This window comes from Arachis hypogaea, chromosome 2 (genome assembly GCF_003086295.3).
Source record: "Arachis hypogaea cultivar Tifrunner chromosome 2, arahy.Tifrunner.gnm2.J5K5, whole genome shotgun sequence".
In the NCBI taxonomy this organism is placed as follows: domain Eukaryota; kingdom Viridiplantae; phylum Streptophyta; class Magnoliopsida; order Fabales; family Fabaceae; genus Arachis; species Arachis hypogaea.
This window is the reverse complement of record NC_092037.1, coordinates 34,983,276-34,997,493: the sequence shown is the minus strand read 5'-3', so window position 1 is coordinate 34,997,493 and position 14,218 is coordinate 34,983,276. Positions and strand designations below refer to the sequence as shown.

At 36.9% G+C, this 14,218-nt stretch overlaps 2 protein-coding genes across 2 annotated transcripts; both read right to left on the bottom strand.

Annotated features, from left to right (window-relative positions):
• Positions 1–139: 139 nt before the first annotated feature.
• Positions 140–1,212, bottom strand: LOC140176945 (putative disease resistance protein At3g14460). Its single transcript, XM_072208586.1, has 2 exons — positions 813–1,212; positions 140–687 (listed from the first exon to the last, which is right to left on the bottom strand). The coding sequence occupies exons 1-2, from the start codon at positions 1,210–1,212 to the stop codon at positions 140–142; spliced, it is 948 nt and encodes a 315-aa protein (XP_072064687.1).
• Positions 1,213–1,406: 194 nt separating this feature from the next.
• Positions 1,407–10,080, bottom strand: LOC112723643 (putative disease resistance RPP13-like protein 1). The gene is made up of 2 exons (XM_025775082.1): positions 9,417–10,080; positions 1,407–2,599 (listed from the first exon to the last, which is right to left on the bottom strand). Exons 1-2 carry the CDS (start codon positions 10,078–10,080, stop codon positions 1,407–1,409), a joined length of 1,857 nt encoding a protein of 618 aa, XP_025630867.1.
• Positions 10,081–14,218: the final 4,138 nt, after the last annotated feature.

Sequence of the window (14,218 nt, the reverse complement as noted above, 5' to 3'; positions counted from 1 at the left end):
GAGGTGAAGAAGCTCATTGCATTCCAGTGTCTCCAAATTATGAAAATGATGGAGTCCGAGCCTATTAAGGGAGGGAAGCCGAGGCAATGAACCTACCTGAGGGAATGACTTTATGCTATCACATCCAGCACCTTCTATGTTAAGACAGTGAGGGCCTCAAAGTTTCCCATCGATGACATGACAGACTGCTCAATTGCATGTCACATCCTCCCACATAAAGTTTCTTCAAGTTAGGTGGTAAGCCTCCCTCTGGAAACGCTTGAATGCCGGGGCAACCATATATATTGAGAAACTCTAAACTTGGGAGAAGGACATTCATGTGACAAGGCAATGACTTCAACTTGTAGCATTTCATGACGACGAAATAAGCCAAGTTAGGCATAGCCAATCCTTCTCCTGGGAACGACACAAAATTCGGACACTTACTAATGACGAGACGATGGAGAGCAGTATGTTGTGACAGTGACATTGAAAGTGATTCCATACTTGCACACTTCCTTATTTGAAGAAGCTCAAGCTTTGGAAAGAGCTCCAATGAAAATGAGGTGAGTGAATCGCAGCTGTTTTCTATTACTAGCTCTACCAAATCATATTGATGTTGCTGCTGCTTTGGGAATTCCACTTTGCTACAATTATCAATTCTTAGTCTAGCCAAAGATTTGGGTAAATGATTGCTTGGTATTGCTACTGCAGAGGAATAATTAAAGATATGCATTACTTTGAGAAAAGCTAAGTGGTTGATGGACATTGCCTTAGACATAGACTCCACCTCTGGATGACATCCCCGAATCAATAAATTCTTCATATCAAACAATAATTCTTGAGACCCTTCTGTAGTTTCATAGATGACAATGGAGAAACCAGGGTGTGAATTTCCAAAACCCCTGACAATGGAGAAACGAATCGTTGGCAACCAGTAATGTCAAGTCTTTCCAATGCAGGAAGATGATTAGGTAGATCTCCCTTTAACAAGGGACAATTCTGTAGCTGAAGTTTCTTGAGTTGAGGAAAAGCATATGAATCAAATGAGTGCCACACCTCCAAACATGGCATGTTACAAAATTTCAGAAACTCCAATGATGGAAAGGGTGCAATGCACAAAGAATCATTGTCTCTGTTCTTGTAAAACTCCATCCCAATACTGTCGAGCTGGCCAAAACCTTCAATGTCGAGGGATCGAAGAGATTGCAGCTGACCAAGTGATGGCGGCATACAAAAATTGTTACAAGACACCAGGGATACACTAGTAATATTGTGATATAAACAATGTCCAATCCAATTTGGAAACATTGTACCCCTGTATCCCTCTATTATTAACTTTTTCAAGCCATAGTGAGGATGCAGGTTTTCGAGTATATTTCTTTCAACTTGTGTGTTTGAAACCACATCCCCGTCTAAAGACCATCTCAAAGACAGTTCATCAATGTGTATCTTATCTGATATCCTGCGGCCATTGCTTCGCTGCTACTGGTAACATTCTCCAGTTTCAGGATCTCAAGTGCTTCGTGAAGATTTGAAAGTCCTCCTAGCTCCTTGATTCCATTGTCTTCCTGTTTTCCCACAACAAAGTAATTTAAATGTTGCAAATATTTCAGTTTGCCCATTTCTCTCGGCATTTCTTCCAAAGGGGTTCTTCGGATATCAAGATGTTGCAGATTTACAAGATTATGCATGCCATTGGGCAACATTGTTAGATTCAAACAGTTTTGTAACTTCAATGTTTGTAGATTGTATAAGTTGCACAGTGACTCTGGCAATACGTTAATATGAGTCCAAGAGAGATCCAAATAACGTAGGTGAATCAATTCACCTATTAAATCAGGCAACACATCAAGTTTATGGAAAGATAAAACTCTCAAGTACTTGAACTTAGATAACACGTCACGTGCTGCATTTTCCATGCCGAACGAAGGAGGTAGAAGATTGAGCTGCGACATTTTCCTTCGAGGAAGATGATTGATATGCAAAAATGTCCGCAAAGATTTTGCCTTATCAATGGAAGAAAAATATTTTGGCATTGTATGGCGCAAACTTCTATATGACAAATGATGAGTCATAGTCCTGATCTCCTCTTCTTCACCATGTTCTTCTAAACAACAAAAGAAGTCCCCAGCAAGGAATTTCGCTAAGTCATGCAATAGATCATGCATCACAAAATACCCACCATTATCTTGAACTTGTTTAAAAAATAACTTGGAAGCTAAGTCATCAAAACATTCACGACCAATTTCTACTAAAGTCTCTCCTCTCTTCGCTGGTCGTAAGAGATCTTCGGCCATCCACAGTAAGACTAATTCATCTTTATCAAATTGATAACCTTTGGGATATAGTGAGCAGTAAACAAAACAACGCTTTAAATATGCAGGAAGATGAAAGTAACTTATAAACAATGCTGGAATAATCTTACTATCTGTCACGGAGAATCCCCAAATGTTGCTCATTAATATTTTGCTCCATTCCTTAACATCATGCTTTGTGCGCAACAAGCGTCCAAGTGTTTCTGCAGCTAATGGCAAGCCATCACACTTCTTGACAATCTTTCTTCCTATTCCTTCTAGTTCTGAACTCCCATTCGATATTTTAGGAAAAGATGCATTATCTGCAAACAACAGTATTCATCCGACAACCCGTTGAGGAAGTAAGGTCGATAGTTTTGGACTATCGATCCAACATTGTCCCTTCGAGTAGTTATAAAAATAGTACTTCCCATAGCCCCATATTGAAAAGGGGTTATAAAATTACTCCATTCATGGCCATCATTACTCCAAACATCATCAAGAACAATAAGGTAGTATTTGGTGGAGAGACAGAAACAAAAAGACTGAGACTGAGAGACAGAGATTAAGAGACAGGGATTGAAACAAATTTCAATATTCTATTTGGTGCAAAATGGGAGACAGGAATCGAAACAAGAATGAAACTCTAATTTAATTTGCACAAAGGGTAAAATTGGAATTAATTAATTGAAATGAAAGTATTTTAGATATAAAATGTTATTAAAATTTCAGTCTCCATCTCTAAAAATTTCAGTCCCCTGTGTCCCTACTTTTTGGAGATACTGAATTACTGAAATTTTGGAGACAGAAACAGAAATTTTAGTACCAGTCTCTCAACTAACAAAATACTGAGTCTCAGCCTCTGTCTCAGTACCTGAAAACAAACGCTACCTAAAGAACTTCTTTTTAGACAACAGTCCCTTCAAGGCAAGTTGAAGCGAATTGAAATTCCAAGACAAGATGCATCTCGAGAAATCTCCTTTATAACATGTTAGAATAAATTAATTTCAATAACTCAGATCATCCATATTGAATCACAAAAAATATAACATAATGCGGAAGCGTACCTTTACTCATAAGAGTTAGAAATTGATGGAATAATTTGGATCTTGTGGTTTTTTCGATCTTCCTCACCCAAAGCCTTCTATATTTCTAGGAGGCTGAACTGCAACTCTTTTAATGGGGAAAGAGTAACAAAGGCGGCTTTGGCATATTGGGGACCGAAACTCTGAAGGTCTATTTATATTTGAGCATGGTACCCATTAAACCCTTAAGCCCAAATAAAATAGTATCTAAAGCCCAAAAGATAATATATCTAAAATCCAAAAAGATAATTATCTAAAGAATAAAAGATAATATCCGGTTTTATTCTCATTTAATTCCAAATCAAAAGTAATAATGACTTATTCAATTACCATTTATAACAATAAATGAGATCATCATTATACAAGTCATTTAATTTGAAATAGCATAATTTGTGATTACAATTAATATATGTATTGCCCACAAACAAATTAGGAAATTAAAATAATTTCCTAACAATCTCCCACTTGGGCTATACATATATTCTTTCTTGACATAATCACACATTATAAACTTTATGCGCGCATCTGAATGCTATTTCTCTCATTACTTTAACAATCTGGTCCGTCTCATATATTAGATATGGAACTACGGCAGCTTTTATCACATTAATGTCGTGACTAAACCACGATAATCACCATCCTAATATACTTAACGACATAGATCAAATTTGGATGAGTAATATGGAAATTACATGCCAAGTGATCTCATGCATGTCTATTTCCAGCTGGTCCAACTTTATTGAGATCAAACACAATACAAATATTGCAAAATGAACATTTCACGTAACATGAAATAAACCATCAACTTAATTCTGCCGAAAAATAAGTCAATATCTGTCATAGGACATATAGCATAAAATAAACTCCCACTAAACCAAGGCATCACTAATATTGACACCCATCCGAGCAGTGTGCTCATGAAAGACTTTAGGGATCAATTCCTTGGTTATTGAGTCTGCTAGCATATACTTTGTTCCTATATGTCCTATGGAAATCAGTTTTCTTAAACTTTATCCTTGACAACTAAGAACTTGATGTCTGTATGCTTCGATTTTGTCAAGCTCTTATTGTTATTGGAGTATAGTACTTGCTGACTTATTGTCACAAAATATCTTTAATGACCGTTCAATGTCATTTACTATACGAAGCTCAGTGACAAAGTTTCTCAACCATATGCCATGAAATCGGAATCAGAGTACCTAATGATCTCCAAAATTTTTTGATCTCCGATAAATAAGCATGTAATCCTTTGTTCTCTTTAGATAACGCATTATGCGTTTGATAGCTATCCAATGATCCATGTTTGGATTGCTCAAGTATTTACCCAACACTCCCACTATAAATGATATATCGGGACGTGTGCAGACTTGAGCATACATTAAGCTCCCTAGTCCTGATGCATAAGGTTTATCATGCATTGCTGTCCTCTCAAGATCATTTTTAGGGCATTGTTTGAGGCTGAACTTGTCTCCTTTAGTTACGGGTGTGTCCATTGGTCTATAACTTTCCATGCTATATCTACTTAAAATCTTTTCGATATAGTTCTTTTGTGATAATCCAAGAATACCTTGAGAGCAATCTCTTAGTATCTCGATTCTTAATACAAAAGAGGCATCACCAAGATCTTTCATTTCGAATTTGTTCGATAGAAATTTCTTAGTTTCATGCAACAAGCCTATATCGCTATTGGGAAGTAGAATGTCATCAACATGTAAGACCAAAAGGATGTATTTACTCCCACTGAACTTGCGGTATACACACTCATCTATGATATTTACCTCAAAACCATGAGGTAATGACTTGATGAACTTGTGATACCATTGACGGAAAGCTTGTTTGAGACCATAGATGGATTTCCTCCTTTCTCTATTGGATCTCCTTAATGACACTTCTTGAGGTTGTTGAGCTTGCTGTATGGGTTGGGGTTGAGGAGGATTCTCATTATTTTCCTGTACTGTAGCAGTATCTTGAGCAACAACAATATTCTCATTATTCTCTTGTACTGTAGCTGGATTTACAACAGGATTCTCATTGTGCTCTTGTATTATAACTGTATCTTGAACAATAATAGGCACAAGGTCCTGATCATTGTCAGTTATAGAATCCTCATCAAAAGCAACATTCCTAATATTTTCTTCCTTCCAAACTCAACATCCTCAAGAAATCTCGCATTTCCCGTCTCAAAAATAGACCTTGATGCAGGATTGTAAAACTTGTACCCCCGTGAACGCTTAGCATAACCAACAAAGTAGCAACTAATTGTCCTTGAGTCCAATTTTCCTTCATGCGGCCTATAAGGTCACGCCTCAAATGGACATCCCCAAATATGCAAATGCTTTATACTGGGTCTTTTCCTACTCCAAATTTCATATGGGGTTTTGTTAACTGCTTTGCTTGGCACCCTATTAAGGATGTACACTGCGGTCTTTAAGACTTCTCCCCAGAGTGATTCAGGCAAGGAAGAATGACTAATCATACTTCTCACCATGTCCTTAAGAGTTCGGTTCCTTCGCTCTGCAACACCATTCATGCTAGGTTTGCCTGGCATGGTGTATTGCGGAATAATACCACACTCCTCTAGGAAAAGAGCAAAAGACCCGAGACGTTGCTCACCTGAACCGTCATATCTTCCGTAGTATTCACCACCACGATCAGATTTGACAACTTTAATTTTCTTTCCAAGTTGAAGTTCAACTTCAGCTTTGAAAGACTTGAAAACATCCAAGGCTTGGGACTTTTCATGAATTAAATATAGATACCCGTAACGAGAGTAATCATCTATGAACGTAATAAAGTATCGTTGTCCATTCCAAGAGACAGTAGGGAATGGGCCACATATATCGGTATGTATCAGTTCTAAGACATCTTTAGCTCTCTCGGCACCTAATTTCCTTTCATTTGTCCTTTTCCCCTTTATGAACTCAATGCAGACTTCAAAGTCCGCCAAATTTAGGGGTCCAAGAATTTCATCCGACACGAGCCTCTGAATTCTCTGTTTAGAGATGTGACCTAGGCGCTTGTGCCATAATGATGCCGAATTCTCATTTAGTTTTCGTTTTGTACCTGTTTGCAGTATTTCATTATTATAGGAATTTAAGTCAAGCCTATATAGATTATCCACCAAATGACCAGAGCAAATATTATTCGAATTATAGAAGAGACTGACTTTATTGTCTCCGAACGAACAAAAATAACTTGATTTGTCCAAACGAGAAACAGAAACCAAATTTTGTCAAATGACGGTACATAAAATGTCTCTAATAAATTCAAGTAAAATTCACTCGTGGGACATAATCTAAAGGTTCCTATAGCTTCGACTGCAACCATATTGCCGTCTGCCACATAGATGTATCTTTCAGCATCACTTGGTAGTCGGCTCCACAGGCAACCCTGCATAGTAACACTTACATGAGTAGTAGCAGCAAAATCTACCCACCAAGTATCAACAGGTGCATAACTTAAACTAGTCTCAGAACAAACGAAAGTAAGAATTATACCCTTCTTTACACGCCATGTGACATATTTGGTACAATCTTTCTTCATGTGTTCCACTTTCTTATAGAAGAAACAGGTTGAAACTTGATCCTATTTCTTAGCCTTTTTTGCTTATCATGAGAAGGCACATCCGCAGTGGTATTGCGCTTTCTTTTATACTGAGAAGATAAAGCCATGTGAGCACTTTCAGTCTTATCTTGCTGTAGCCTCTCTTCTTCTTGCACATAATGAGATATAAGCTCATTTAAGGACCAAGTGTCCTTCAAAATGTTATAACTCACTTTGAATTGCTCAAAGTGTGCAGGAAGGGAAATCAAAATAAAATGCACGAGTAAATCTTTAGACAACTCTAACTTTAGTGCTTTCAATTTTGAAGCAAGATGAGATATTTCCATAATGTACTCCCTTATGTTTCCTTTACTTTTATACCTCATGGAGACAAGTTTGCTCAAAAGACTACTTGCCTCCACCTTTTCATTCTTAGTAAAGAATTTTTTCAACATCCTTTAGGAACTGTTTGGCCTCTTTATCCTTAGTAATTGAGCCCCGAAATGCCTCAAGAATTGAGCATTTCATGATCATAATGCTCATTCGATTAGATCTCTCCCACTTCTCTATTTTAACCTCATTGAGATTTTTCGAAGTGGAAGTTGATTTCTCCTCTCGAAGAACTATATCCAGATCCATACAACCGAGGATAATCTCCACGGTATCCTTCCAAACTTGAAAGTTTGAACCATTCAGCATAGGGATACTGCTAATTTGTGCAGAAACATTGGTAGCTGAAACCATAGTTTCTAGATTAGAACAAAAAGAACATGCAGTAAACATTAGTTAAATAATGGAAAAAATCCATATTGAGATATCTAGAACAACATTAATTTTCAATCTTTGGATAGAAAAATTAACTGTAAGTGATACTCTCATCGCAGTAATTAAATATTGTCAAAATTCCTGTCACACATTAAGCCTTTCGTTGGACCGACTTAATGCGCACATGGAAACTTAAACTTTGCAACCTATTTATTACCGCATATATTTTCTATTAATTGCCCAAACAATAACCTTCCTTGAGGCCGATTATTGACCGCATAATTAATAAAAAATAAACAAAAGTGTGCAATGCTTATTATTTGGCCAAACAATAAACTTCCTTTGGGCCGATTATTGTTCGCATAAATAATAAACATTACTTTATTCTTAATTAGTTACCCAAACATGTATTTACCATCAATATGCGTATGTAATTCGGCCAAATACAGACCTTCCTTTGGGCCGACCAATATTCGCATGAATTACATATCACCGTATTCCTAATGTTTTAAATAAATCAATTTTCACATAAGAGGCTACTTTGGCAGCATAATGTTCAATTAATTTATTTCAAAACCAAATCTTTATAAAATAGATGGGTAAACTAATCTAAATTGTTACTAGTTTCTTTATGTAACAATTAAATAATATTTTTTTATTATTCAAATGTCATTAATATGTACATATAACTTGGCCAAATATAGATCTTCTTTTGAATAGATCAATATTCGCATAAGTGACATATACATAATAATTTTTATATCCCAAAAGAATTATTAATCAATTATATACTAAATTAATAGGATAAATCAATTATCATATCAAATTAAAAAATAGATACAGTAAAATATATATATGCGCGGGCAATAAAATATATATATATACACGCAATCATATTAAACCCACACCAAAAGGCTTAATAAAGCCATACATATATGCACAGTAGCACAACCATAGTAAACGTATGTGTATAAAGAATTGCAATACAGAATATTTGCATAAAAAAAAATTAATCCTTGTGCTCGTGCCTCAGTACCATATATATATATATATATATATAACGCGTACATACATATATATATCGGACGAAAGAATATTACAAAAAACTGATATTTTTTATGACTAAATTATGGATGGCTCTGATACCACTTATTAGAATAAATTAATTTTAATAATCTAGATTATTTATATTGAATCACAAAAAATATAACATAATGTGGAAGCGTACCTTTACTCATAAGAGTTAGAAATTGATGGAATAATTTGGATCTTGTGGTTCTTTCGATCTTCCTCACCCAAAGCCTTCTATATTTCTAGGAGGCTGAACTGCAACTCTTTTAATGGGGAAAGAGTAACCAAGGCGGCTTTGGCATATTGGAGACCGAAACTCTGAAGGTCTATTTATATTTGAGCATGATACTCATTAAACCCTTAAACCCAAATAAAATAGTATCTAAAGCCCAAAAGATAATATATCTAAAATCCAAAAAGATAATTATCTAAAGAACAAAAGATAATATTCGGTTTTATTCTCATTTAATTCCAAATCAAAAGTAATAATGACTTATTCAATTACCATTTATAACAATAAATGAGATCATCATTATATAAGTCATTTAATTTGAAACAGCATAATTTGTGATTACAATTAATATATGTATTGTCCACAAACAAATTAGGAAATTAAAATAATTTTCTAACATAACATTCTTTGTAATTTCAACAATATCAAAGTTTTCTGAAACACAAATCCATGCTTTCAGATCAAACCGCTTCATCAACTCAGCATTATTGTACACACATTGTGCCAAAGTTGTTTTACCAACCCCACCTATTCCAACAACAAAAATCACAGATAGCTGATGTTGATTGTTGTCGTATAGCATCTTGATTAAGGCCACCTGATCATCCTCCCTGCCATACACATTCTCTCTCACAAGAGAAGTAGATGGAGTTCTCCATGATGAGGAACTTCTAGTAGGAATTTTTTCCAGACCAAGGCTTTCTTTGCATTTCTCAAGATCTACTATTCTTCTAACCACTCTTTTAATCTCAATAATCATCTCTCTATCTTTGTAATTCATGATGAAACGGGGCAAGAAAGTACTTATCGGTACCTCCTTTCGAGTGGCGGCTTTAGTGAAGACAGAATCTAGCAAGTCATCAGCTTTGTAAACAGCATCCCGAAGACTATGGAGCCATTTCCTGACAAACTCATTTTCAAGCTGCTTCTGCTCGGCGTCCAAAACCAAAGCTTCAGCTGCCAAGAGAGCAGTCTGCAGCCTCTCAACCAAGTCAGGGCCAAGCTTCTCGCCTAAGACCAAGTTGGCAGCCTCAATAAAAAGGAACCTGTCAAAGACAACGTTAATGAAGCCAGAAAGAAAAGCTCCACCAATCACTGCTCCAGCCATAATAATCAATGAGAGCAAGGTGATCAAGATTTCAGAATACATGTGAAAAAAAGCACCATTCTAGCCCCACTCCATCATAACTCTCTGCCATACACCCGTTTTATGTCGATTTTGCAGGGCCACGCATTTGCGTGGGTGACGCGGAAGCGTGGGAGGCATTTTTCACGCATGACGCGGACGCTTCAGTGACGCGGTCACGTGGATCAATTTGTGCCAAAGGCACGCCTCCAGCCACACTTTCGCGTGACTCTCTATTCAATCTTATATCTTCCCAACGCACTTGTGACGCGGACGCGTCAGCGACGCTTACGCGTCACGTGCGTGTTTTTTTTTATGCAGTAAGCAGAATGCAAAATGCAATGAATGTTATGCAGAAATTCCAGGTTCAAACAAAATTCAAAAACAAAGCAAAATGGAAAGGGAACGATCATACCATGGTGGGTTGTCTCCCACCTAGCACTTTTAGTTAAAGTCCTTAAGTTGGACATTTGGTGAGCTCCTTGTTATGGTGGCTTGTGCTTGAATTCATCCTGAAACTTCTACCAATGCTTGGACTTCCAATAAGCTCTATCAATACCAAGTAAATTTACCAAGCGTTGATGAAGTTCTCCACAAGCTTCTAGCTCCCAAAGTTGATCCTCATATATTTCTGGATCCCAAATCTTATTTCTACACCCATCTTCAAGTTGATTATCATGATTCCATCTGGGTGGCAAGCAGTCTGAATTCTCACTAAAGCGGCCAAACAACTTCTTAGACCCATTCAGTTGAGCTCTACTCTAACCTTTGCGTTTAAACTTAAAGCTTCCAACCATAATGAACTTTGCAGGACAATTCTTACCACTGACCATCTTTCTCTTACTCTTAATGCCAAAAAGAGCTTTAAGCTGACCATCCGTCTCTAGTAGCCCATATTCAAGTGGGAAAGTAAAGGATAAGGATAGGAATTTTACCCACTTGAATGTTGTGTTGGACGGTAATGGTCTTGGGAGACATATTTCTAATGAATTTGCAAGCTCCACTCCCTTGTGCTCTTCTCTGACAACTTCCACCTCTTTGTAAGCTTCTTCAATTTCAACCTCTTCTTTATTATTTACCAAGGGCATGGGAGGTTGTGCTTCTTCTTCTTTAAACTCCATCTCTTGATCAACCTCTTCCAAGTCTTCAACCATGACATGCCTTGGAGGTTGTACATCCTCCTCAACATTAATTTCAGGAATCTTGGAAGGAGGCTTTATGAATGGACTTTCCAATGGAGGTTCAGCATCTCCTAAGTCTTCAACCACTTCTTCTTCTTCAATAATTCTAGCTTCTTCCACTTGTTCCAGTACAAATTCATGCTCCTTACTGTCCACCGGAGTTTCTAATGTCTCCTTCATGCTACGTTCTTCATTAGATTGTCCACATGAAGCCATGGGGGGTTCCTTGAGTGTTCGAACGTCGAGAAGCTAATTGATTTATCGCTTGATTCAATTGATGAAGGGTTGCATGAAATTGATCCACTGTTTCCTGGAAATGATCCCTTGACTCTTGTTCCTCCTTGATGATTACCTTTCTATGACAACTCCCTTCAATTGCTCCTTCATCTTCAAGGGTCTCTCCTACCTTCACCTTTAGTGCCTTCTCTAGCTCCTTATGAAGTATGGACTTGCGAAGATGATCCTCTCTCTCTTGTTCTATATCAATAGCATCATTGGGATCATCTTGCTCTTGGATTGATGGATGTGGATGCTCTTCCATGGATGGTGGTGATGGGATGGGTGGATCATTATGTGGTTGAAAAAGAAGTGTACTAGAGCTTGAGGGTTGATTGTTGAAGGTATTTGGTGGTCTGATTCGGGCGACGAGAGCTTGTATAGTAGAGTTTAGATCGGCAAATGCTTTCTCCATGGAGGTTTGGGGTGGATAGGAGGGTTCATTTGTTGGGAGAAAGGGTTCATGGTAGGAAGGTGATTCATCTTGATAATGATAAGGAGATGGTGTATATTGAGGTGGTGGTTCTAAGTATGGCTCATAAGGTGGTTGGTGTGGTGGATAAGGATTAGGGTCATATGGAGGTGTTTGGTGGAAAGGGGCTTGTCAGTATGGTGGTTCAAAGCTATGTTGAGGAGGTGGTTCATTGGCATATGATGGGGCTTGTTGGTAACTACAAGGGGGTCTACCATATCTATCATCTTGGTATGCATTGTAGAATGGTCTTTGTCCATGATATCCTGGAAGGTGTTGTTGCCTAAAGGGTTGATCAGATCCTCTTGGCTCCGTCCATCTTTGATTGCTTTGACCTTGATGCATATTCTTGTTATAGCTTCCTCTTCCTGCAACATAGTTGTAACTAGACTCATAGCCAAAGGGGTGAGAGTTCATAGTAGTAGGAGAAAATTAGAAACAAAAACTAAAAAAAATAAAATATTTTGAAAAAGATATGATTTTTTTGAAAAAAAAAATTTGAATTTTGAAAAATAAGATAAGATAAGATAAAAATTTTAAAATCTGAATTTTTTTTTGAAAAAAAATATTTACAATAACCAATAATAAGGCACACGTTTGCAATTCCCCGGCAACGGCGCCATTTTGACGTTAGAATTTTTGCTAGTAAAGAATTTTGTAAAAATATAGTCGCGTTGTGAGTATAGATTCTAAACCGACAGAAAATCCCTTCGTACAAACGTTTTGGTTGTCACAAGTAACAAACCCCTAAATAAATTGATACTCGAAGTATTTAAACCTCGGGTCGTCTTCTCAAGGAATTGCAGGGAGGTGTTCTTATTATTAGTTATGAGTCTTGTAAATTGGGGGTTTTGAAAGTAAGAAAGAAGTATGTTAAATGACAAGTAAAATAAATAAATAACTATAAAATAAACTCTTGGCAAGATATGAGAAATTGGAAGTCCTATCCTAGTTATCCTTATCGATGGTGATGAGAATTAAGTTTTAATCCCACTTAGTTAACCTTTCTTAAGGAAAGAAAAGTCAAGTGGACTAATTAGTTTGATCCTCAGGTCCTAGTCAATTTCCAAGAAAGGACTAGAGTTATTGGAATTCAATTCAATTAGCAAAAATAGCAATTATCAATCACGATGAGTTGATAACTCAAGAGTTACCAATTAACCAACCAAAGCCAAGAATGTAGAAAGCTAAATTAAAATCATGTATCTGAAAACATCTCAATAATGTGTATTAAATACGAAAATCAATCCTAACATGAAAAGTTCATAAGCCAATTGGGCAACAGAAATCAGATACAAATAAAAGCTTTAGAGTAAACAAAAATAGAAGAGAAACATAAATTATTGAACCTGGTATGAAGAAACAGTCCTAATCCTAATAGAAATCCTAATCCTAAATCCTAAGAGAGAGGAGAGAACATCTCTCTCTAAAAACTACATCTAAAACCTAAAATTGTGAGTAATGATTGAATGATGAATGAATGATCTGATTCTGCTCCACTCTCAGCCTCTAATCTATGTTTTCTGGGCCGAGAACTGGGTCAAAAACAGCCCAGAAGTCACTCCCAGTGCTTTCTGATTCGTACAGGTTGCTATAAGGTGACGCGGAGGCGTCATCCACGCGTTTGCGTGGAATGAGATTCGCAGATGCGATGTGTCTGTGTGGAGCGCGTGTTTGCATCGCCTATCTGTATGGCCACTATGGCAATATATATATCAAATCGAAGCCCCGAACGTTAGCTTTCTAACGCAACTAGAACAATCTCATTTGGACCTGTGTAGCTTAAGTTATAACCATTTGAGTGCGAAGAGGTCAGGTTGGACAGCTTAGCAATTTCTTCAACTTCTTGTATTCCTTCCACTTTTGCATGCTTCCTTTCCATCCTCTAAGCCATTCTTGTCCTGTAATTCTTGAAATCACTTAACACACATATCAAGGCATCTAATGGTAATAAGAGAGGATTAATATTAGCAAATTTAAGGCCAAAGAAGCATGTTTTCAATCATAGTACAAAATCAGGAAGGAGAATGTAAAACCATGAAAATCATATGAAGAAGTGTATGAAAGATTGATAAAATCCACGCAATTAAGCACAAGATAAACCATAAAATAGTGGTTTATCATGTGGCACCTTTACCATACTGAGAACCTCTGGTTCTCATTCCATACTATGTTGTTATTTTTCGGATGC

Excerpts from the sequence above, each read along its gene's own strand:
- LOC112723643 (XM_025775082.1), bottom strand. The coding sequence starts at position 10,080 with ATGGCTGGAGCAGTGATTGGTGGAGCTTTTCTTTCTGGCTTCATTAAC. Across the intron at positions 2,600-9,416 it reads TGATCTGAAAGCATGGATTT|ATAATGCATCTTTTCCTAAA; the intron begins GTGTTTCAGAAA and ends TGTTGTTTGCAG.
- LOC140176945 (XM_072208586.1), bottom strand. The coding sequence starts at position 1,212 with ATGCCGCCATCACTTGGTCAGCTGCAATCTCTTCGATCCCTCGACATT. Across the intron at positions 688-812 it reads GAAGGGTCTCAAGAATTATT|TAGCAATACCAAGCAATCAT; the intron begins GTTTGATATGAA and ends ATTCCTCTGCAG.